The sequence below is a fragment of the Salvelinus sp. IW2-2015 genome, linkage group LG23 (assembly GCF_002910315.2).
Source record: "Salvelinus sp. IW2-2015 linkage group LG23, ASM291031v2, whole genome shotgun sequence".
Taxonomy (NCBI): domain Eukaryota; kingdom Metazoa; phylum Chordata; class Actinopteri; order Salmoniformes; family Salmonidae; genus Salvelinus; species Salvelinus sp. IW2-2015.
In genome coordinates, this window is record NC_036863.1 from 44,537,184 (window position 1) to 44,563,340 (window position 26,157).

A 26,157-nucleotide genomic window follows, 5' to 3' on the forward strand; every position below is an offset into this window, starting at 1 on the left:
TAGTCTGCCACAAAAGTTAAAAGAAGAAGAAGAAGAATCATTCCTTTCTACAGGTGCAGTTAAAAGAAGACTCGTCATACTGTTCTACAGGTGCATTCGGTAGGGCGTCGAGTTTTTGTTCTTCGAAATGATATTTCAATCGGAGTGGGCCACAGTTTCAACAATTACTTAACCATACATAGATTTTTGGATTAATCGAAAAGTTTTGATTTGAAAGTGACTATCGAAATCGGACACTTCACCAGCTTTGAAAACAAATAGGGCTTCAATTGTCGGGGCCGATATGTTTGTCGGCGGCTTGGTATCGGTGTTTGTCTTCCTTCATGCAACAGGTGAGTGCTCCTTCTGTCGATCAAAACTCCTCTTCTGGTTTTAGATTACGTTTCAATCGGTATATTGTATTGGAAAGACAAACTTGATGATTATAACTAATGTAAAACTATTACTAAACTACAACTACGTTTTTTTGGAAGCATAAGGACCTTATCTTTCATATTAGTAATAAATAACAAATTGCTTATTGATACCTTTTTRTAGGGTTAGTGTTCCCACATGGACTTCTCAATGTTACAGCGCTTGTTTACAGAATACTGAGGGAAGATGAAGGCTGCTACCTGGGTTTATTAACGTTAGTTGTCTAGCTTGATCAGAACACATATGTGTAAACTAAAAATAAAAAAAATAACTGTAGGAAGTGTAGTTACACGAAGCCAACTGTGGGCGCTGAAAACCCTACGGAGAGAAGGATATTCGATTGCCTGGAAACTCGACGTTGAATTGCATTGAATTCTACCTCGGGTAAAAATGTATTTTGGATCAGAAAAGTTTCCTCATTACCTTTTCCTGTACTGTCTTTCGTTGTCGGACCCCAGTAAGATTAGCTTTCGCTAATGGGGATCCTAATAAATCAARTCAAGCCAGCATGTTGAAAAAAGTGACATTTAAACACGCTCTACCGGTTGTTACCGCTGTTGGTTCTTCTGACGGTAGGAATGTGAGAGTATCCACAGGAATGTATACCGGAATTCAACATTATGGCTTGTTGAGTTCCTGTGAGGGAACTTTTTTTAAATATCCGAACACTTTTTTTGGTTTCCAGGCAAGTTTTTCGAATTCATCTGCAACCGAATTGTTTACTTTGCTGTCTTAACCATTGAGTAATGAATGGAAGATGACTTTTTCAGAGTTGGGGACACAACAAGAATTCTTACCCTTTTTAAGTATGGCTACTATGGTGCATTCATGTCTTTAATTAGGTGTTGGAGATAGAACAATTTATCAAATTGGGATCAATAAACKAATAGGCATCTCTTTAGATTGTCATTTTAGACAGTGCAACACAGCTTCAAATAAATCAGCCCTCAGGACTATTAGCTTAGTTTCAAGAGTTGAATGAAATATTGGTCTAGAAGGCCTTTAAACATTCATAAAATCAGTGCAAGGGGACCTATACTTTCCACCTGTTATGTGGTTATTGCTTTACCTTGGAAACCCTAGCTCTGCCTCCCCACCTCCGAAACTCACACGACAAGCAAACGAGACAATTCTCTGGTTTCATTTTACACACTGTAGACTTAGTTCCCATGCTTTTATCTGGACAAACCATTTATCTAAATGGGGCAAACCAAACTGTTTTCACTCAGTTCACACAGTCACCACTGCTACCTTCAGATAAAAGCTGATGAGTTGAGATTGATAAATGATAATGGAGGTTGAGATTGCTTTGTAACTGAGCAGCGCATTGGGAGCTCTACTGTACAAGCTGTACCCTGGACATATAATATCCTCTTTTAATACAACTTCACAGATGCAATMGTGTGTAGAACTGAGCTAAGCTATCCTGTCCTCCATGTACCTGATGAGGCCCATACCAATGTTCCCTCTGTTTTTCACCACTGAGCAAATTTCAGGTTTGCTGAGCGCAAACTTGAATGTTGTGAGACTTCTGTGCAACTTCCAGTGCGCGTTTACTGTGCAGATAGGCTGTACTCACTTTTTAAGTTAGTTTCTCAGACAGTGATCAAGTAGGCTACTGTGGCTGTTTGATCTTAATATAGGCCTACCATCAAACAATGGAGAAAATGCATCCCATAACATTTTAACATGTAAATAGCTATCATTCAGCCTACAGTAGCAGCCATTGTGTGGTGTTCAATGTAGGCCTACATTCCATGAGTCTTAAAAAAAAMAAACATGTAGGGCTTGACATTAACCTGTTTATCCACTTGTCCTTCAGACAAGAAGGTGGCTGAAAATGTTTGATGCAAGAAACCACTTCAAAAAATCAAATGCATTATTATTCCCATACCACTATTACAAAGAATTAGGGCTGGGAGATATGGCCAAAATATCATATCACGGTAATTTACATTTTTTGATGGTATGACTGTTTTTGAATAATAGTTTTGCGTGAACCTAGGGTGGCAACATATACATTTTAAGTGATTTCAATGGTACTTTCTCCATTCTATTGCCAATATATCACAGCTAAGGGCTGTTCTTACACAATGCGGAGTGCCTGGATACAGCCCTTAGCTGTGGTATATTTGCCATATACCACAAACCCACGAGGTGCCTTATTGCTATTAGTAACTGTCTACCAACGTGATTAGAGCAGTACAAATGCATGTTTTGTCATACCTGTGGTCTGATATCACGGCAGTCAGGGCTCGAACCACCCAGTTTATAATGTTCAATTCATCTACAACCAAAAACAATTTTCATAMATTTCTGCATTTCTTGCTCTCAGTTAAGGTAGCAAAAATTGTATTCATGTTGCGAACATTAATACGTTGCGTATTGCTCTTTTGATTTAGAAGCACAAACAACATGCTGATTTAGGTCTACACCATCACTGGCATTATCAGGCTGTATAGCTAATTACGTTCGTGCAGACTCAGTACATTTATTAGTTGACTAGCATTAGCCGCTAACACAATTTAGGCCCAACTTGTTAAGAAAAGACAAGCTAGTTTGCAGAAGTAAGAAACAARCTAGTGTAMTTATAGAACGCTAGTGGGTTTATATTAAGAAGCAATGTGAAAACAGCATAGTTGTCATTGTTGCTTGTGCTGCATTGATCATGCAGACATTCCCTCAAGATGACGCCGACAGACATGGAAGCTCTGCTTCTAGCTCCTAAAGAAATGTTGCAGTTTTTAAAATTTTATTTTTTTAAACATTAGTCCAGAATGTTTTTTTTGTGTATTCGTAGTGGACTTCAAGTCAGAGTATATTACTYGCTAATGTTCAGTCCCTGGACAATGAAGTAGATGAGCTCAGGGCAAGGATCTCCTTCCAGAGACATCAGGGACTATAACATACTGTTTCACAGAATCATGGATCTCTCTGGATTTACTATCCCCGTCCATACAGCCAGTTGGGTTCTCAGTACATTGCGCAGACAGGAATAAAGAACTCTCCTGGAAGAAGAAAGGCAGTGGTGTATGTTTCATGACTAACTACTCATGGTGTGATTTGTGATAATGTACAGGAACTCAAGTCCATTTGTTTACCTTACCTAGAATACCGACGTATTATCTCCCAAGATAATTATTTTGTTATAGTCACAGCCGTGTATATTTCCCCCAAGCTGATACCACTACGGTCCTCAAGAAACTACACTGGACTTTGTACAAACTGGAAACCACATCCTGAGGCTGCATTTATTGTAGCTGGGGATTTTAACAATTCAAATTTGAGGAAAATGCTAACGAAGTTCTATCAACACATTTGCCTGTAGTACTCACACTTCAACTCAAGACCATTGTTACACTCCCTTCTGGCATGGCTACAAGGCCCTCTCCTGCACTCCCTTTGGGCAAATCAGATCATGACTCCATTCGGCTCCTTCCTTCCTATAGGCTCAAACTCAAAAAGGAAGTAGCCATGTTAAGGTCTATTCAATGCTGGTCTGACCAATCGGAATCCATGCTTCAAGATTGTTTTGATCACGAGGACTGGGATATGTTCCGGGTAGCCTCGGAGAATAACATTGACCTATACATGGTGACTGAGTTCATCAGGAAGTGTATGGGGGATGTTGTTCACACTGTGACTAAAACCTACCCAAACCAAAAACATTTACATTTACATTTAAGTCATTTAGCTGACGCTCTTATCCAGAGCGACTTACAATTTGGAAAGTTCATACATATTCATCCTGGTCCCCCCGTGGGGAATGAACCCACAACCCTGGCGTTGCAAGCGCCATGCTCTACCAACTGAGCCACACGGGACCACGTGTGGATAGATGACTGTTTGCTCAACTTAAAGCGCAAACCACCACATTAAAGGTTAAATATATATTTAAAAAATGTACCACTGCAAGGTGACTTAGAATATGGTCAAAATACAAACCGTGTAAAAGCAAACAGGCAATGTCACTACAGAGAAAGTGGAGTCGCAATTCAATGCCTCAGACATGATGTATGTGGCAGGGTCTACAGACAGTCAAGGCAGTCAGTCAAACCAGCCACGTGGCGGACAGTCTTGCTCCTGGATAAGCTAAACACTTTCTTTGCCCGCGTTGGATAAGTGCCGCAACCGTGCCCTGCTCCCAAGGTCTGTGGGCTCCTTCTCCGTGGTCGACGTGAGTAARACATTTAARCGTGTTAACCCTCGCAAGGCTGCCGGCCCAGATRGCATCCCTAGCCACGTCTTAAGAACATGCGCAGACCAGYTGGCTGGAGTGTTTATGKACATATTCAATCTCTCCCTATCCCAGTCTGCTGTCCCACTTGCTTCAATATGTCCACCATTGTTCTTGTACCCAAGAAAGCAAAGGTAACTGAACTAAATGACTATTGCCTTGTAGAACTCATTTCTGTCATCATGAAGTGCTTTGCGACTAGTCAAGGATCATATCACCTCCACCTTACCTGACACCCTAGACCCACTTCAATTTGCATACCGCCCCAATAGATCCAAAGAGGATGCCATCGCACTGCACACAACCTTTACTATGCTGATCCTCAACACAGGGGCCCCATAAGGGTGTTTGCTCAGCCCCCTCCTGTACTCCATGTTCACCCATGACTGTGTGGCCACGCATGCCTCCAACTCAATCATTTAAGTTTGGAGACGACACAACAGTAGTAGGCCTGACAACAACAATGACTAGATGGCCTAAAGGGAGGAGGTGAGGGCCTTTTGAGGAATGGTGCCAGGAGAATAAATAACYTCTCCCTCAATGTCAACAAAACAAARGAGCTGATCGTGGACTTCAGGAGCCCGAAGAGGGAGCAAGCCCCTATACACATTCACGGGACTGCAGTGGAGAAGGTGAAGAGCTTCAAGTTCCCACAGTGTACACATCACTGACAATCTGAAATGATCCACCCAGTGTTGTGGATAGGGGCGTGTAGTCCAACCACACTGGGCTACAGCGCCTCTTCAACTTCAGCAGGTTGATCATTTCTTGGCCCTTAAGATCCTCACTAAGTAAGCTTATTCAAGCCTGTCTCAAAATAAAATACTACCGCTTTTTGAGAAAAGAAAAAAAGAATCTCTACCCAACTATTTTCAAAGATGTCTAATGTGACTGACCGGCTCAACGGTCTTATGTAACAACCTTTTTTAACATTGGATAAAATTTGACTTGGAGCTACAAAATGGTATCACACACTACATTTGAGGAACAATGGGAAAGTTATTCTGCTTTGAAAAGTTGMTAAACTTGTAAACTCACTTTTGAGAAAATGGCCTTTGAATGTTTTGGGACTACTATTGGAGAGCCCTTTGTCTACTTCCATTTAGCATTGTTCACACCCTCTTATGCTTTAGCCCCACCCATCTAGTTGAGGGTTGATCCAAGCGTTCACTAACAGCAGTCAAGCTAACTTGCTAGCTACTTCCAGACAAATGAGTCAACAGCTCACTAAACATTTACTTGCCCTAGCAGAGCTGGTTAGGCTGTTTTAATGTTATCCAGAGTGCTGGTGACTAACTGTGCTGTCAGGTTGTCCTTTTGTAAATTCAGAGCGTTTCGCTCTCGGAGAGGCCTACTGRATGCTCTGGCCGACGAGTATGGTTGATCCGATCGTTCTCACAGCTTGGGTGCTTGACTRTCGTTCACTGGCTAGCTTGCTAGCTACTTCCAGAAACATGAGAACACCCTACTCTGACAATTTTACTCGCCCTAACAGAGCTGGTTAGGGTGTTTTTATGTTATCCAGAGCGTTGGTGACTAACTGCTGCTGGCAACAATTTAAATTGTATTTTTTGCCAACGTTTACTGACACCAGCCATATTCAACCGGTGTTGAGCGTTCGTAAATTCATCAGTTATTCKGAGCTCTGGCACACAGACGAGTGTTCTGAAWTCTGAGTAGATGGCCAGACTGAATTTGCGAACGCACCCRAAATTGTTACTTTCTTAATGGAGTCTTTTTAAGACATGTAGCTAGCTAAACAATTAACCATAATCCCAACTCATTACATTAATACACTGCATGAATCTGCAGGTAGCTAACCTACCATGATCAATGTTAACATTCGGCTAGAACTAGCCAAGCAAATGGCTGAGATTTGAATAATAAGATCATACGTGTAATGTTAGCAAGCCAGCCAGCCAGCTAACGTTAGCTAGCTAACAGCACTTTTTAACTTAAAATTAAACCAATTTCTGTCAATTAGAAACGTGTAATATCTGAATGTCTTACCCTTATACATCATGGATGGATGCGTCTCTGGTCGGATGCCATGGTTGCCCTTAGTTTGAAGATGTAATTCGGAGACCTGTGTTTTCTCATCTCCTTAGCTATTATACTCCTAGCTTCCTGAAACGGGTCACAAATGTAGATGTTTTGTGCTCTTGCAGGAAGCAATCACTCCCATGTTGATGACTACAAATTATCTATACTGAACAAAATTATAAACGCAACATGTGAAGTGTTGGTCCCATTTTTATTTAAAAAAATTGTTCAGGATCTGAAATAAAACATCACAAATGTTMCATACTGTATGCACAAAAAGCTTATTTCTGTCATTCTGTGCACAAATTTGTTTACATCCCTGTTAGTGGTGCGCATGTCAGCCGTTTGTTCACCTGCCCGCAATGGCTAATAACCCTTCCACAACCATGGACTATATGTGAAATCTGAGGCCCGCACCCAACCCGCGCTACAGACGGACTGCATAACACATTTTTTTTTGATGGGGGGGTGCATGAGTTTGTTTTGCCTGATTGTAGTTATGTTTCTGCTTATTTCTGGCTTTGTTAGTTAACTTGTCTATAATTAGATACATGTAGCTTCTCCTTTGTCCTGTTGCCCTTGAAGAGAAAAAAACCCCTTGCTCAACAGAATGTAATAGATTGATAGAATGCGTCAATSTAGTTTACATCGGTAAAGTTCTCATCTTTCGTGGAACAATGACGTTTATGGACTGGGGAGAAAATACAATAAAGCAATACATATTTTATGGGTGAAATACTATCAGCTTTTATGATGAAGACACCACCTCTACATATTTTATAACTGAGCATTGCATTCTCAAGATGCAGAAAGAAATGTGTACATTTGTCATTTTCTGCAGGAGTTAAGGCTGTAGCTCTATTCGCAAGGGACTAGTGTTACTAGACTGTTGGTTATGTATTTATTGCCCCAAAATGTCCATTATTCCAAAGTATGTTTCAGATGGGATACATATTTTCCAAAGTACCCCCTTTTAAAAAAAATAATAATAAATTAAATATCTATTTAAATGACAGTTATGATGGAATCCTAGGGGGTTTTGTCCAGTTTAACTCAAGCTTGGTTCCCAAGTTCTTCTAAATCATATCAAACCATCTTTGGTGTAGTGTCGCCATAATATTGGTGACCATAATCATTAGGATATTTTAATGATCTGTAGAAGATGTCCTAAATGCCTTCAGATGTGAGCTTAACTGCTAACTTGAACTTGATATGTGTGTTTCGGCTATGGATGAGAAAGTGAACTTGTTCCAAACGTGTAGCTCAGTTGTATGCTACATTGCGATTTTATACAGTGCTTTTGGAGTATTCAGACCCCTTTTTCCACATTTTGTTACGCTTATAGCCTTATTCTAAAATGGATTCATTTGCTTCCCCCCCCTCAATCTACACACAATACCTCATAATGACAATGCAAAAACAGGTTTTTAGAAATTGTTGCAAATTTATTGAAGGAAAAAAAACTAATTGACATAATTCAGACCATTCACTCAGATCTTTGTTGAAGCACCTTTGGCAGTGATGACCGCATCGGGTCTTTGGTATGACGCTACAAGCTTTGCACACCTGTATTTGGGGAGTTCCTCCCATTTTCTTCTCTGCAGATCCTCTCAAGCTCTGTCCGGTTGGATGGGGAGTGTCGCTGCACAGCTATTTTCAGGTCTCTCCAGAGATGTTCGGTCGGGTTCAAGTCCGGGCTCTGGCTTTTCTCAGTTCATCTTTCCCTGACTAGTCTCCCAGTCCCTGCTGCTGAAAAACATCCCCACYGCATGATGCTGCCACCACCATGCTTCACTGTAGGGATGGTGCCAGGTGTCCTCCACACGTGACACTTGGCATTCAGGCCAAAGAGTTCAATCTTGATTTGATCAGACCAGATAATCTTGTTTCTGCTTTAGGTGCCTTTTGGCAAACTCCAAACGAGCTGTCATGTGCATTTTACCTGGTGGCTTCCGTCTGTCTACTCTACCATAAAGGCCTGATTTGTGGAGTGCTTCAGAGATGGTTGTCCTTCTGGAAGAGTCTCCCATCTCCACAGAGGAGCTCTGTCAGTGACAATCGGATACTTGGTCACCTCCCTGACCAATTCCCTTCTCCCCCGATTGCTCAGTTTGGCCAGGCCGGGCAGTCTTGGTCGTTCCTAACTTCTTCCATTTTATGAATGATGGATGCCACTGTTTTTGGGGACCTTCATTACAGCAGAAATGTTTTGGTCCCCTTCCCCAGATCTGTGCCTTGACACAATCCTGTCTCAGAGCTCTACAGACAATGCTTTCGATCTCATGGCTTGGTTTTTGCKCTGACATGCGCTGCCAACTGTGGGTCCTTGTTATATAGACAGGTGTGTGCTTTTCCAAATGTCCAATCAATTGAATTGAACTCTGGTGGACTCCAAGTTGTAGAAACATATCAAGGATGATCAATGGGAACAGGTTGCACCTGAGCTCAATTTCGAGTCTCTACCTTGGTACATATTACCTAAACTAACTGGTGCCCCTGCACATTGACTCTGACTGGTACTCCCTGTATATAGCCTCGCTACTGTCATTTTACTGCTGCTCTTTAACTATTTGTGTTTTATAAAAATAAAAAATGTTTTTCTTAAGTGCGTTGTTGGTTAAGACTTGTAAGTAAGCATTTCACGGCGCATGTGACAAATAAAATTAGATTTAAGTCATAGGTGCAATATTGTTTTAATGATGCATTTGGTGATCAATTCATTCCCACAAAACGTATAAACAAACATTCACTGTTGAAAGTAGGTTCATGTAGGCCATTCATTCAATTTATCGAATCAGTTTTCTTGCTCAAACTGTGAGCAACACCTGAAACTCTGACATTTTCTCTCAACACAGGGATGTCAATTTGCAAGGGACTAGTATCATCAGGAATTTGCCCCAAAATAGTAGGTTATTCTGTTTAGTCGTCCAGGATTTCAGTTTTAATTTAACCCATCTAAACGGTAGGCTACARTTCCCTTGACATGCCATAGGCCCATCTGAAGTCGTCTTGTGACTGTAGAATGTGTGAAGTTACACCAGGAACGCACAATCCCGCCATCAGTGCTCAGACTGTCCGCAATAGGCTGAGAGARGCTGGACTGAGGGCTTGTAGGCCTGTTGTAAGGCAGGTCCTCACCAGACATCACCGGCAACAACGTCGCCTATGGGCACAAACCCACCGTCGCTAGACCAGATGGGACTGGCAAAAAACTCTTCACTGACGAGTCACAGTTTTGTCTCACCAGGGTTGGATTAGCGTTTATCGTTGAAGGAATGAGCGTTATCGAGGTGGCGGGTCCGTCATGGTCTGGGGTGGTGTGACATCGTCATTGGACTGAGCTTGTTGTCATTATAGGCAATCTCAACGCTATGCGTTACAGGGAAAACATCCTCCTCTCTCATGTGGTACCCTTCCTGTGGGCTCATCCTGACATGACCCTCCAGCATGACAATGCCGCCAGCCATACTGCTCATTCTGTGTGTGATTTCCTGCAAGACAGGAATGTCAGCGATCTGCAATGGCCAGCGAAGAGCCCGGATCTCAATCCCAATGAGCAGGTCTGGGACCTGTTAGATCGGAAGGTGAGGGCTAGGTGACTGATAGCTTTACAGTTAATGTTATTTTATAGCCTTTTAGCCATTTTACCCAGCCATCTGAGATGTTCTGTCATAATATCCATGTCTGTGCCCAAACAATTCGAGCTTCTACCTTTWAAAAAATCTGTCTATCCAGAAACAAGTCTCTCACCGTTGCCGCTTGTTATAGACCCTCAGCCCCCAGCTGTGCCCTGGACACCATATGTGATTTGATTGCCCCCCATCTACTGTCAGAGTTCCTACTGTTAGGTGACCTAAACTGGGATATGCTTAACACCCTGGCGTCCTACAATCTAAGCTAGATGCCCTAAATCTCACAAGTTATCAATGAACCCACCAGGTACAACCCCAAATCCATGGGCACCCTCATCGATATCATCCTGACCAATTTGCCCTCTAAATACACCTCTGCTGTCTTCAACCAGGATCTCAGCGATCACTGCCTCATTGCCTGCTTCCGTAATGGGTCTGCGGTCAAACGACCACCCCTCATCACAGTCAAACGTTCCCTAAAACACGTCACGATGTAACGTACTGCACACATTTGCAACTCATTTTGTGCCTTACAGCCTCTTTCCACCAGGGGTAGCCTTTCTCTCTTGCATATTAAGTTAAGTCATTTAGCAGACGCTCTTATCCAGAGCGACTTACAAATTGGTGCATTCACCTTATGATATCCAGGTGGAACAACCACTTTACAATAGTGCATCTAACTCTTTAAGGGGGGGGGGGAGGGGTTAGAGGTTACTTTATCCTATCCTGGTGATTCCTTAAAGAGGGGGTTTCAGGTTCTCCGGAAGGTGGTGATTGACTCGCCTGACCTGGCGTCGTGAGGGAGTTTTGTTCCACCATTGGGGTGCCAGAGCAGCGAACAGTTTTTGACTGGGCTGAACGGGAACTGTACTTCTCAGGAGTAGGGAGGCGAGCAGGCCAGAGGTGGATGAACGCAGTGCCCTTGTTTGGGTGTAGGGCCTGATCAGAGCGAGGTGCGAGGTGCCGTTCCCCTCACAGCTGTAGGCAAGCTGGTCCATGGTCTTGTAGCGGATGCGAGCTTCAACTGGAAGCCAGTGGAGAGAGCGGAGACGGGAGCGGGTGACGCTGAGAGAACTTTATTGACTTTACTTTAGGTGTTAACTGTTTGTCGCTTTTCTTAATCTTGGCCAAGTCACAGTGTGAATGAGAACTGTTCATACCTGGTTAAAATACATTAGCTAGCTATTTAAGAGGTTTCAATTGGCATCTCTCCCCCTGTTCAGTTCCAAGTGGGGACTGGATTAGGTGTGAGCAGTGCAGGAGGTGGGCTCATGAGTTGTGCTCTAAAAACATTTCATGAGAATACCTAGTGGTAACCTTTGAGCTGTTTATTTCCATGTTTTGTTTTTCTTAGCATGACCTTCATCCCCATTGCAATTTTGAGACAAAAAGCAATTAGACATTTGTTTTGGGGGGGCGATAAACTGTGACTAATCCCATTCTGTACAAATTTGCACAACTGCAGCATTCAAATGAGGCTGAAATGAAAAATAATGGGACTGTAGCGACTGTTGCATCAAAATTCGGGGTGTTTATTTCCGATTCTGCGTGGATTGAACGGTAAATACCTAATTTGAGAATGATGAAAGAAAAAAACGGACCCCTCTGACGCAGTACGTTACATGCGTGCACCGACGTTCTCAGCGATCACTGCCTCATTGCCTGCTTCCGTAATGGGTCTGCGGTCAAACGACCACCCCTCATCACAGTCAAACGTTCCCTAAAACCCTTCTGCGAGCAGGCCTTTCTAATCGACCTGGCTCGGGTATCCTGGAAGGATATTGACCTCATCCCATCAGTAGAGGATGCCTGGTTGCTCTTTAAAAGTGCCTTCCTCATGATCTTAAATAAGCATGCCCCATTCAAAAAACGTAGAACTAAGAACAGATATAGCCCTGGGTTAATCCTAGACTTGACTGTCCTTGACCAGCACAAAACATCCTGTGGCTTACTGCATTAGCCTTGAATAACCGCTGTGGTATGCAAATTTTCAGGGAAGTCAGGAACCAATATACTCAGTCAGTTAGGAAAGCAACGGCTAGCTTTTTCAAAAAGAAATGTGTATCCTGTAGCACTAATTGCAAAACGTTTTGGGACACTGTAAAGTCCATGGAGAATAAGAGCACATCCTCCCAGCTGCCCACTGCACTGAGGATAGGAAACACTGTCACCACTGATAAATCCACGATAATCAAGAATTTCAATAAGCATTTCTCTATGGCTGGCTATGCTTTCCACCTGGCTACCCCAACCCTGGCCAACAACTCTGCACCCCCGCAGAAACTTGCCCAAGACCCCCCTGCTTCTCCTTCACCCAAATCCAGACAGCTGATGTTCTGAAAGAGCTGCAAAATCTGGATCCCTACAAATCAGCTAGGCTAAACAATCTGGACCCTCTTTCTAAAATTATCGGCTGAAATTGTTGTTACCCCTATTACTAGCCTGTTCAACCTCTTTCGTATCGTCTGAGATCCCCAAAGATTGGAAAGCTGCTGCGGTCATCCCCCTCTTGAAAGGGGGAGGCACTCTAGACCCAAACTGTTCAAGACCTTGCCAAGTTAACAGATCACCGACCATTTTGAATCCGACCGTACCTTCTCCACTATGCAATCTTCCCAGCTGGTCATGGGTGCATCTCAGCCGCGCTCATGGTCCTTAACGATATCATAACCCAAGGCTTTCGACTCTGTCAATCACCACATTCTTATCGGCAGAAACAACAGCCTTGGTTTCTCCAATGACTGCCTCACCTGGTTCACTAACTACTTCTCAGCTGGAGTTCAGTGTGTCAAATCGGAGGGCCGGTTGTCCGGACCTCTGGCAGTCTCTATGGGGGTGCCACAGGGTTTAATTCTCGGGCCGACTCTTTTCTCTGTATATATCAATTGATGTCGCTGTTGGTGATTCTCTGAGCCACCTTTACACAGATGACACCATTCTGTATACATCTGGCCCTTATTTGGACACTTAACAAGCTTCAATGCCATACATTACTCCTTCCGTGGCCTCCAATTGCTCTTAAATACAAGTAAAACTAAATGCATGCTCTTCAACCAATTGTTGGCTGCACCCGCCCGCCCGACTAGCATCACTACTCTGGACGGTTCTGACTTAGAATATGTGGATAACTACAAATACCTAGGTGTCTGGTTAGACTGTGAACTCTTCTTCCAGACTCACATTAAGCATCTCCAATCCAAAATTAAGTCTAGAATCAGCTTCCTATTTCACAACAAAGCCTGCTACACTCATGCTGCCAACATACCCTCGTAAAACTGATTAACCTACCGATCCTTTACAAAATAGCCTCCAACACTCTACTCAGACTACATCCAGTTTGCTATCACAGTGCCATCCCGTTTTGTCACCAAAGCCCCATATACTACCCATCTGCGACCTGTATGCTCTAGTTGGCTGGCCCTCGCTACATATCCGTCGCCAAACCCACTGGCTCCAGGTCATCTATAAGTCTATGCTAGGTAAAGCCACGCCTTATCTCAGCTCACTGGTCACCATTAGCAACACCCACCCGTAGCACGCGTTCCAGCAGGTATACTTCACTGGTCATCCCCAAAGCCAACACCACCTTTTTGGCTACCTTTCCTTCCAGTTCTCTGCTGCCAGTGACTGGAACGAATTGCAAAAATCACTTAAGCTGGAGACTCATATCTCCCTCACTAACATTACGCATCAGCTGTCAGAGCAGCTTACCTATCACTGTACCTGTAAATAGCCCATCCAAGAACCTCATCCCAATATTGTTTTTTTGAGGGCGCTTTTGCACACCAGTTACTCTACTTGCACATCTATCACTCCAGTGTTAATGCTAAATTGTAATTATTTTGCCTCTATGGCCCATTTATTGCCTTACCTCCATACTCTTCTACATTTGCACACACGGTACAAAGGTCTTTCTATTGTGTTATTTACATTTACATAGTTAAGTCATTTAGCAGACGCTCTTATCCAGAGCGACTTACAAATTGGTGCATTCACCTTATGATATCCAGTGGAACAACCACTTTACAATAGTGCATCTAACTCATTTAAGGGGGGGGGGGGGGGTTAGAAGGATTACTTTATCCTATCCTAGGTATTCCTTAAAGAGTGGGGTTTCAGGTTCTCCGGAAGGTGGTGATTGACTCCGCTGACCTGGCGTCGTGAGGGAGTTTGTTCCACCATTGGGGTGCCAGAGCAGCGAACAGTTTTGACTGGGCTGAGCGGGAACTGTACTTCTCAGGAGTAGGGAGAGGCGAGCAGGCCAGAGGTGGATGAACGCAGTGCCCTTGTTTGGGTGTAGGGCCTGATCAGAGCGAGGTACGCGAGGTGCCGTTCCCCTCACAAGCTGGTAGGCAAGCCCATGGTCTTGTAGCGGATGCGAGCTTCAACTGGAAGCCAGTGGAGAGAGCGGAGGACGGGAGCGGGTGACGTGAGAGAACTTTATTGACTTTACATTTAGGTGTAACTGTTTGTCGCTTTTTTAATCTTGGCCAAGTCACAGTTGTTAATGAGAACTTGTTCATACCTGGGTTAAAATCATTAGCTAGCTATTTAAGAGGTTTCAATTGGCATCTCTCCCCCTGTTCAGTTCCAAGTGGGGACTGGATTAGGTGTGAGCAGTGCAGGAGGTGGGCTCATGAGTTGTGCTCTAAAAACATTTCATGAGAATACCTAGTGTTAACCTTTAGCTGTTTATTTCCATGTTTTGTTTTTCTTAGCATGACCTTCATCCCCATTGCAATTTTGAGACAAAAAAGCAATTAGACATTTGTTTTGGGGGGGGCTAGATAAACTGTGACTAATCCATTCTGTACAAAATTTGCACAACTGCAGCATTCAAATGAGGCTGAAATGAAAAATAATGGGACTGTAGCGACTGTTGCATCAAAATTCGGGGTGTTTATTTCCGATTCTGCGTGGAATTGACACGGTAAATACCTAATTTGAGAAATGATGAAAGAAAAAAACGGACCCCTCTGACGCAGTACGTTACATGCGTGCACCGACGTTCACGATGTAACGTACTGCACACATTTGCAACTCATTTTGTGCCTTACAGCCTCTTTCCACCAGGGGTAGCCTTTCTCTCTTGCATATTAAAAACAAAGGGACAGGGTAAGAGGGATACCTAGTCAATTGTACAGCTGAATGCATTCATTTTGTCATCACTGCAATCCATCAAGACTTTCAAAAGCTGCGACAGCCGCTGTTTAATTCTGAACTTTAGCACCGCCCTAAAAACCTTATTCAAATTCGACACAAACCTTCAAATGGGTATGTATTGACACATTAAATAAACTCTATACTGTTTTATTTACATTTTAGAGGTGATAAGTTGGACAGATCGGGTGAAAAAAGCAGTTTCTCCACAACTTTCACTATCACACAGTAGGTTTCACTTCCCCACCTACCATTTTTTWAAAGACCCGAAGGAGCTCATTTCCTTCAATCATGCAGAGATGGGCATCTTGAAGGTCTCGTCGTTGATTTTGCTGAAAGGGGAGAAATTGTGCTTTACAATGGTATTGATATTACAGTYGACCTGGAAGTATTATGTTTTTGGKGCGCTAAAATAAGGTCAATATTACGGACCAGCACAATGTACAAAAGTGCGTTGGTTACAGTTACCCTACTCATCTTGTTGGCTGGTGGAAAAAAATAATAACATGTGGACAGTTATTCCAATATCTTCAATATGCGCCTCGGAACTGGATAAGGATRCACTCAGTTGTGTCCCCGATGTGTCTTCACTTGTAGCCTCAGAGACCCAATCAAAGATTTTTATAACTAAATCAAGATGGACAACAGCCTGTCATTTCCATTGAGAACAGATAAGTCATAGTGGGCAGCATAAGCAAGGAGGTGGGCAGATCCAAGCATGAGTTTGCGAAATCCAATTGTCCCGTTGTAGCTTAAATCTGCATATTTCAGTTGGGGAACGCCTACTCTGAWGTGCACGTGTGCAATCACTCAATTTGCTTTTGCACTCCTAAACAATGCACTTTTGTTTTTCAAACTTTGGCAAAGGCTAAAGTCTGCAAAATTGTCCACTCTGGTCATAAGATTCTAGTTTGGGGAACTGTATTTAGATAAAATGTTTCATCGATGAGAATGTGCAGGATGTAGTCCAAAATCCATCCACTCTCAGTGCGGCCACTGGGCTTCCCCAGTATTTGGTAGTGAGTGGAAACGCTAAGCGGAAGCTTCAGGTGTTTTCTATCCAAATCTACTAATTACATGCATATTCTAGCTTTTAGGACTGAGTAGCAGGCAGTTTACTCTGGGCACCTTTTTATCCAAGCTACTCAAAGAAGTTAAGTCAATAAATTCACTTTAGTGCAAAAATAAATGTTCTAGACCCAAYCATGGCTCTGTATAGCCTATCAGCTGTAGTTACATAGACCCGAGGACACAGAACGGGRCCTGACCCGGATYMGAGGGTCAACTACAGTTTTTCCTACCCCAGACCCGTGAAGACCTAGTCCACACCCTGTGTGCTTCAGGCCATTGGTTGGCACATCACCAGGCATGCTCTTAGGGCTTTAGAGGGGAGCAGGTCATTGATATGACTCCCTGATTTAAAATTTAAAGGCTTTAGAGTTCAGCGGAAACCAAAACAGTCATCTCGGCAGGTRTTTATGTTAATGGTAGATGGTGGAGTTAAGACTTGAGCACTTGGTGTTTGAATACCAAAGATGCAATGCATCCCTCAAGTAATTTCACATCTTTAATGTCTCTGATCTCTCTACTTCTCTCTCMCCAGGTATAGACTGTGCCTTCACAGTCACAACCAGCAATGCAGATGTGAGGGCTAAAGAAAATGAAGGTAAGTCGTGGAGAATGGAAATGAGCTATCAATTGGCATGTTTTCTGTTGCAAGGAAGGAATACAGAATATTATAYTGAGAATGTTTAATTGTGTTTGTCCCACAGCTTTGTGGTTTAAACTGATCAGACTGTTCTCTACAGGTGCTGATCTTACCTGCACTCAYTCTGCTGACTTTGGTGCAAATGCCAGAGTTGAGTGGAAGTTTAAGGATATGAAGGGCTCTACAACTCATGTCATTTTTGATGGGAAACCTACCAGTAAGTACATCATCATGTTTATTCCAAAGAAATGCATTACGTATGGCCTCTTGTATTTGTAGGACTTGCGATTATTTGCTTTTGTATTCATCCACATTAACGGTTAGACCATTCTTCTATTCAAACCCGAACACTTTTGTTATCCCTACAAATGAGTGACTGGCCATTCCTCCAGTATAACGTTTCCTCCCTCTCACAGCACCGTATGCCGGCCGTGTCAATAAGTTTGATGGGGTGCTGAGGTTCATTAACGTGACACGGAACGATAATGGGGAGTATTATTGTGCGGTGTCTGGTAGTCAGAAGTTTGGGGAGGTCAAAGTGAAGCTCACCGTTTTAGGTAAGTACAATCTAGAGGACTGTTATTAACATGTTTTTTAACCACTCCTATACAAATTGTAGATTATCAGATACTCAACAAGGCCTGATTTGTCATTATTACTGAAACGGGACCCAAGTGTTGCATATAAAGATCCAGTCCATAAAATTTTTTGAGGCCCCTTACACTGCAGTGTTGTGATCCAGAAATGCTAGCAAAATGCATGGCGCATAGAATTAAAAAGGTATTGTTGATATTCTTAATTAGCCAGGTTCTTTTACATGGACGATACACAGGAGATAAAATAAGACAAGTACTATAAACAATAGAACACTGAAAAATCTGGGAAACCAGGCCTGGTAGTCATAGCTGACTTTAAAAATACTTTTGATAAAGTACGACTGGAATTTATATAAATGCCTGGAATATTTCAATTTTGGATAATCTCTTGTACAATGGACTGAAATTATGTTCAGTGCATTTGGAAAGTATTCAGACCCTCTGACTTTTTCCATATTTTGTTACATTACAGCCTTATTCTAAAATGGATGAAAAAATTATCATCAATCTACACACAGTAACCCAAAATGACAAGCAACGAGGTTTTAAGAATTTTACAAAGTTATATAAACATTTAAACTGAAATCATATTTACTTAAGTATTCAGTCCCTGTACTTTGTTGAACTACCTTTGTTGGCAGTGATTACAGCCTTGGGTGTGACGCTACAAGCTTGGTCCACCTGTATTTGGGGAGTTTTTCCCATTTCWGCTCTGCAGATCCTCTCCACTGCATAKCTATTTTCAGGTCTCTCCAGAGATGTTCGATCGGGTTCAAGTCTGGGCTCTGGCTGGGCCACTCAAGGACATTCAGAGACCTGAAGCCACTCCTGCGTTGTCTTGGCTGTTAGCTTAGGGTTGTTATYCTGTTGGAACATTCACCCCAGTCTGAGGTACTGAGCGCTTTGGAGCAGGTTTTCATCAAGGATCTCGCTGTACTTTTCTCAGTTCCTCTTTCCCTCGATCCTGACTAGTCTCCCAGTCCCTGCCTCTGAAAAGCATCCCCACAGCATGATGCTGCCACCACCATGTTTTACTGTAGGGATGGTGCCAGGTTTCCTCCAGTCCAAAGAGTTCAATCTTGGTTTCATTAGACCAGAGAATCTTGTTTCTCATGGTCTGAGTGTCTTTCGGTGCAATTTTTTGGCAAACTCCAAGCTGGCTGTTGTGCCTTTTTTACTGAAGTGGCTTCCGTCTGCCTACTCTACCATAAAGGCCTGATTGGTGGAGTGCTACAGAGACGTTCTTCTGGAAGAGTCTCTCCTCCACAGAGGAATCATGGAGCTCTGTCAGACCATTGGGTTCTGCAAAAATGTCTAAACCGGTTTTCAATTTGTCACTATGGGGTAGTGTGTGTAGATTGAGGATTTTCATTAAAATATATATTTTAGGATAAGGCTGTAACATGGAAAAAGTCAAGGGGTCTGAATACTCTCTTAATGCACTGTATCTATGTATTAAGGCCATTGAAATRTGAGCTATTAAAATCATATCCAACAATCCCAAGGGTCTAGAAATCCAGGGCTTAAAAACAAGGGTGTCATTGTATGCAGATTCAAGTTTTCTAATATATCCACAATTTTCCTCCACAGCGTCATAGAGGATCTAGATACTTTTCTAACCTCTCTGGATTACAACGAAATTATAAGTGTACTATTACATATTAGATCACAAAAAATTTGACTTACATTACCGTGTAGTTTACCAATAAAATTGTCTGACTGATGTGGACATACTCGGTCTTAATTTTTCAGGATATGATCTCGGTACAATATATTTTAATAGAAAGTTAGCATAAAAATAAATAAGAACTTGCTACCATGGAATGGAAAATACCTGTCCATTTTGTGTGAAAAATCACCCTGATTTAACTCTTTAGTCATATCCCAGTTTAACTATTTACGTATGGCCTTGCCTATACCTAGCAACTTGTTTATATATATATTTTTTTTTTATAATAAAAAAAAATTGTATATATATTATTTGGAAACGGCAAGCCAGACACAATTGGACGGGCCTATTTATATAATGAATATGAATTCGAAGGGCAAATATTATTAAAGCATTCAACCTCACTAAAGGCATGAGTCATATGCATATCTTTTGTATCTGAAGTTGTTCTTTATCAGATTAAGAATATCTCGCCCCATGTTCAAGAATGGCCTTTTTCCCCCTTTATTCAGATTACAACCTCTCACTTTCGGTTATTAAAAATGAATTCTCAAATATCGCATTTTTTTTTCAAAACAAGCTCTGGAAAGTTGGTTGCTATTTCAGTTTAATCCACCAKGAAAGACAGAAAAAATATTATGGTTAAACTCTAATATACTAATGGATAAAAACAAACATTACTTTTGGAATAAATTAAATCTTTTGTCAACAATATAAGAAATAGGACTGGTGGAGTTAAGTCACACATGCAGCTAACAAAAATATGGAAATATCTGCTCTACCCAAATTTACAACCAAGTAATTGCAGCATTACTGCAGAAATGGAAGAGGGGAGAAGAGTAAGGAACTTGTCGTTCGGGCCATGCATTAAAGACCAAAATTGGCAAAAAAATTGTGATTAATAAAGTATACCAGTTTAATTTAAAGACACGAATTGCCAGCTGTGCCACAAAGATTGCAAAATAGATAAAGTTTTATGAACTGATGACGCCGGATTCAGAACTTTTTTGCGTGTGTGCGCACGTGCCAGCTCTGCAGATTTTACTCCGAGACATTCATTAGATAATTTGATTTGGTACTGTCTAATATATATTTAAGCTTGTTTTTGTTCTGAAGGATTGGATTAAAAACAAACTAAAGATCACTATTGTAAAATACACTCTGTAAAATGTATATCGTATGCATAAACTGGAAGGGGAAGCCTAAGTGTTCCATTAGTTAACTTCAAGTAGGGGAGGGGTGGTCGGGTTAGGAGAAAATAATATTTACAAAACATTATATAGTACCAGTCAAAAGTTTGCACACCACCTCCATTCCAGGGTTCTTCTATATTTCCTACATTGTAGAATAATAAAGACATCAACTATTAAATAACACATGGAATCAAWGTGTCTAACCTCAAATATATTATTTGAGCTGAGGTATAGGAATTATAGGACTATTTCTCTACACAATTTGTATTTCAAATACCTTTGACTATTGGATGTTCTTATAGGCACCCCAGAGGTGCCTTATTGCTATTTTAAAATGATTACCAACATGAATAGAACAGTAAACAAGTGTTTTATGCGTCATACCCGTGGTATATTATCTGATGTACCTACAGCTGAAATTCTGTTTCAGCCAATCAGCATCTAGGACCCAAACTACCCGGGTTTATTATTACATAAGAGCTAGACACTGCTTTGAGGGATTATCTTCGTCGGAGTTCATCTGAGAAATTATATTACCTGTAAATGTTATACACAGGATAGAAACTCCCTTGTAATGTGRCAATTCTATGACCCTGTGTGAATTGATTCAGGATACCACGACAATAAGATGTCAGTGTAACACTATATTCCGTTTTCCTGCAGTGCCTCCATCCATGCCTATGTGTAGGGTCCCAGCCTCTGTGACAACGGCGCATAGCGTGCTGCTTTCCTGCTATGATGCCCAGGGGTCACCTCCCCCTACCTACAAGTGGTACAAAGACAATAACCCTCTCCCGGAGGACCCCAGCAAGTTCGCTGCCTTCAAGAACTACACCTACAAGATCAACACTCTCATTGGCAACCTGGTCAGTGTTGCGGCATCCTTTTCACCCCAACTCTCATTGCTAGGCCTACACAACATTAACCTGGGTCATATTCATTGCAGCACATGGGAACAAAACGTTTTGTGTACACGTACACAATTATGCACTTGATTTAAGAATTGTCGAGGGTAAGCAGTCTGCTTATATCCATCGTGGTCCTCTTTCATGATAGTGTTTGGCGTATGTGACCGACCGCCTTGATTCGATCTAATGTAGCAAAAATGGATTTTTTTTTTTACATTGGATAAAAGCAGACACACACAGGGGCTACAAAATGGTATATCATACACTGCATTTGAGGAACAATGCATTATTCACACCCTCTTAAGCTTTAGCCACACCCATCTCTAAGGGTTGATTCGAGCGTTCTGTCGTAACAGTCAAGCACCCAAGCCAACTGGCTAACAGTTGTCGCATTGACGTTCTATTAAAATGGACACGTGTAGTCTTTTGCCAAGACATGTAGCTAGCAAGCTAAGCAATGAACCATAATCACCACTCAAGAATTTTTTTTCCCCCCTTCATGCTGAGTGGTTATTGAAAGGGAGAGGGCTGGAAAGAATACAAAAAAAAATACTTTGACAATAGCATCCATTCTCATTGGATGTAATAACATACTTTGTTTGCTTGCTGTTAGAGGTAAAACATTACTTTGAGAAGCTCCACAGGTCATTAGTGGTGGTTCATTAAGCCAATCAGAAATACTATCAGGGTATGTTTTATATACCTACATTTGCACGCAGGCCAGGTAGCCTATAGGCCTACTTCTATGCGTGCTCGTCCTTACTCAACATTGACAGTAGTGCTCCGAACAAAAGACGATGACTAAATTGACAACTCGTAAATGGAATGAAATAAACCAAAGCTTTTCTCTTGTGTAGTATATGTTGTGCTCTGTGCAAACAACCTGTCCACTCTGACAATGAGAACGGCAAAAGACAGGAATAATGTTGAATGCATTAACAGAAATTCACATAACCAGGGCCTCCCGGGTGGCGCAGTGGTCTAGAGCACTTGCATCCAGTGCTATGCTGCGCCACCAGATCTGGGTTCGCGCCCAGGCTGTGTCGCAGCCGGCCGCGACCCGGGAGGTCCGTGGGCGACGCACAATTGGCTTAGCGTCGTCCGGGTTAGGGAGGGTTTGGCCGGTAGGGATATCCTTGTTCTCATCGCGCTCCAGCGACTCCTGTGGCGGGCCGGGCGCAGTGCGCGCTAACCGAGGGGGCGGGTGCACGGTGTTTCCTCCGACACATTGGTGCGGCTGGCTTCCGGGTTGGAGGCGCGCTGTGTTAAGAAGCAGTGCGGCTTGGTTGGGTTGTGCTTCGGAGGACGCATGACTTTCGACCTTCGTCTCTCCCGAGCCCGTACGGGAGTTGTATCAATGAGACAAGATAGTAATTACTAGCGATTGGATACCACGAAAATGGGGGAGAAAAGGGGATAAAATTTATAAAAAAGAAAATCACATAACCAAACAAACATTGTAGATTAGAAATTATAGCCATTAAATGTAATGGGGGAATTGATATACAATAACAATCAAGTCTAACAATTCACACAAGTGCACAAATTGGCAGGAGTCACATTGAGACGTGCAGCCTGTTCTTGGACTGTGCCATCCACGCGGCCTCCACAATGGATTAGTTCACTCATATGGGTGCGACTCAGACAGGTGTCTCGTGTGCCATTAGAAAAAAAAGAATAATAATAAAGTGTGCTACTTCTCGAATAAGAAATGTATATCTTGGTCGACCAATAGCCTATTGACCAAACAGTTGACTAATTTGGGTCCGTCCAACATCCTTCATATTATTTACAGTTCAAGTCAAAAGTTTGAACACCTACTCATTGAAAGGTTTTTCTTATTTTTTGCATTTTCTACATTGTAGAATAATAGTGACGATGCAAACTATGAAATAATACACATGGAATCATGTAGTCACCAAAAAAGTATTAAACGAGTCAGAATATATTCTATTTTTTTAAGTAGCCACGCTTTGCACACTTGACATTCTCTCAACCAGCTTCATGAGGAATGCTTTTCCAACAGTCTTGAAGGAGTTCCCACATGCGGAGCACTTGTTGGCTGCGTTTCCTAAACTCTGCGGTCCAACTCATCCCAAACCATCTCAATTGGGTTGAGGTTGGCTGATTGTGGAGGCCAGGTCATCTGATGCAGCACCTTGGTCAAATAACCCTTACACAGCCTGGAGGTGTGTTGGGTYGTTGTCCTGTTGAAAAACAAATGATAGTTCCACTATGCGCAAACCAGATGGGATGGTGTATCGCTGTGGTAACCATGCTGGTTAAGTGTGCCTTGAATTCTAAATAAATCAGTGTCACCAGCAAAGCACCCCCACACATTACACCTCCTATTCCATGCTTCACAGTGGGAACCACATATGCAGAGATCGTCCATTCACCTACTCTGCGTCTCACAGAGACACGACGGTTGGAACCAAAAATCTAATTTGGACTCGAAAGACCAAAGGACAGATTTCCACTGGTCTAATGTATGTTGCTCGTGTTTCTTGGCCCAAGCAAATCTTCTTATTGGTGTCCTTTTAGTAGTAATGTCTTTGCAGCAATTTGACCATGAAGGCCTAATTCAGTCTCTCCTGTGAACAGTTTCTGTTACTTAAACTCTGCATTTATTTGGGCTGCAATTTCTGAGGCTGGTAACTCTAATGAACTTGTCCTCTGCAGCAGAGGTAACTTGGTTTTCTTTTAGAGGTCGACCGACTAATCGGAATGGCCGTTTTTTTTTATTTTTTTTTTATTTAAAAAAAAAATATTTTAAATTAGGGCCGATTTCAAGTATTTTTGGACACCGATTTTGCCAATTTTATTATATTTCTACACCTTTATTTAACTAGGGAAGTCGGTTAAGAACACGTTCTTATTTTCAATGACGGCCTAGGAACGGTGGGTTAACTGCCTTGTTCAGGGGCAGAACGACAGATTTTTTTTACTTTGTCAGCTCAGGGATTCAATCTTGCAACCTTACAGTTAACTAGTCCAATGCTCTAACCAGCTGCCTTACATTGCACTCCACGAGGAGCCTGCCTTTTACGCGAATGCAGTAGAAGCCAAGGTAAGTTGCTAGCTAGCATTAAACGTATCTTATAAAAAAACAATCATTCAATCATAATCACTAGTTAACTACACATGGTTGATATTACGAGTTTATCTAGCGTGTCCTCCGTTGCATATAATCGATGCGGTGGCATTCGCAAAAAAGGACTGTCGTTGCTCTGTGTACCTAACCATAAACATCAATGCCTTTCTTAATCAATACACAAGTATATATTTTTAAACCTGCATATTTAGTTAATATTGCCTGCTAACATGAATTTCTTTTAACTAGGAAAAATGGTGTCACTTCTCTTGCAACAGAGTCAGGGGATATGCAGCAGTTTGGGCCACCTAGCTCATTGCAAACTGTGAAGACTATTTCTTCCTAACAACGACAGCCAACTTCGCCAAACGGGGGATGATTTAGCAAAAGCGCATTTGCGAAAAAAGCACAATCGTTGCACGACTGTACCTAACCATAAACATCACAGTGTATCAAATCTTGTTCCGCCCACTGTAAATTGTAAACAGTACCTGCCACCCAAAAATGAGTAACCCCATGGAGACAGGCATCACTGTTAGACAGTTGCTTTGACCTTCGCGCATCCTTAGTTTAATTGCAGTCCAAGTCAAGCACTGGTCATGCCGTACAATCTTGATAGACAAGCATTTATCAGTCCCACACATACCCTCCCAAATGCCCCTAACACCCGCCAAACACAGTTTTCAGTCAGGTGAGCCTGACTTATGTGGATTAGGTCACATTTCTTTACTATTGTTCGGCGGGTCTTATCTATGCTCCTTAAGTTTATCACTTCCGACTGGAGGCGCTTTAAACGGAAATATAGGCTTAGGCTGTTAGATATTGTAACCTGTTTGGTGCTTGGCAGCCAGCGACGCGCTGTTCCTCTTGGTGGTTCTCGTCGTTTTATCTAAAGCAGGGCAAGTGATAGGTGTCGTTGGTGAGAGACCGATCATGCATGTTACGCGAGAGCAACTGACTTGGTGTTGGGGTTGGTACCCATCGGCCTGCGGCTGTTCAACCTGGCCTTTATTAGCGCGAGCTCCCAATATTGTAGTTTTAGCTTACACTCACCAGTCGGCCTATTGTCCTCCATGGGTGATACTTACTGTTGTGGCACAGGTGATCACTAATTTTGGGCACGGCGGGGTTATTTATGTCTGTGTCTACATATGTTGACTTATTCGTTTAGGTTAAGCTGATTACGGCTCCGTGTCGGTTTTTTATCTACCTTAGGGTGGGCACATTGTCATATACTCGTTTCTCGTGGCTTCCATCCTGCTTGGGCACCCCTTCACATGTTGTCACTATTCCGTACTTCTGGGGCAATTGTTGCCTACCGTGCGGCAGGGCCCAACAGCTGTTTGCATATACCACTGACTGTGTGGCAATGAACGGCAAGAGCCAGTGACACACGATTTCCCTGGTTAATAATTGCTCTACCTGGATTTCTTTTAGTTAAATATGCCAGGTTTACAATAATATAACTAACGTGTGAATTGAAATTTTAAAGCCCCAAGGCAA

General features: G+C 42.3%; 1 protein-coding gene across 1 annotated transcript in view; it reads left to right on the forward strand.

Moving 5' to 3' along the window:
• The first annotated feature begins 27 nt into the window (after nt 1-27).
• The window catches only part of f11r.1 (F11 receptor, tandem duplicate 1), a 40,781-nt gene continuing 14,651 nt past the window's right edge, over nt 28-26,157 (forward strand). The window contains exons 1-5 of the mRNA XM_023968230.2: nt 28-332; nt 17,090-17,152; nt 17,295-17,411; nt 17,611-17,751; nt 21,316-21,518. Coding sequence (XP_023823998.1) covers nt 284-332; nt 17,090-17,152; nt 17,295-17,411; nt 17,611-17,751; nt 21,316-21,518 — 573 coding nt within the window. The 5' untranslated portion in view covers nt 28-283. The remainder of the gene's footprint in view (nt 333-17,089; nt 17,153-17,294; nt 17,412-17,610; nt 17,752-21,315; nt 21,519-26,157) is intronic.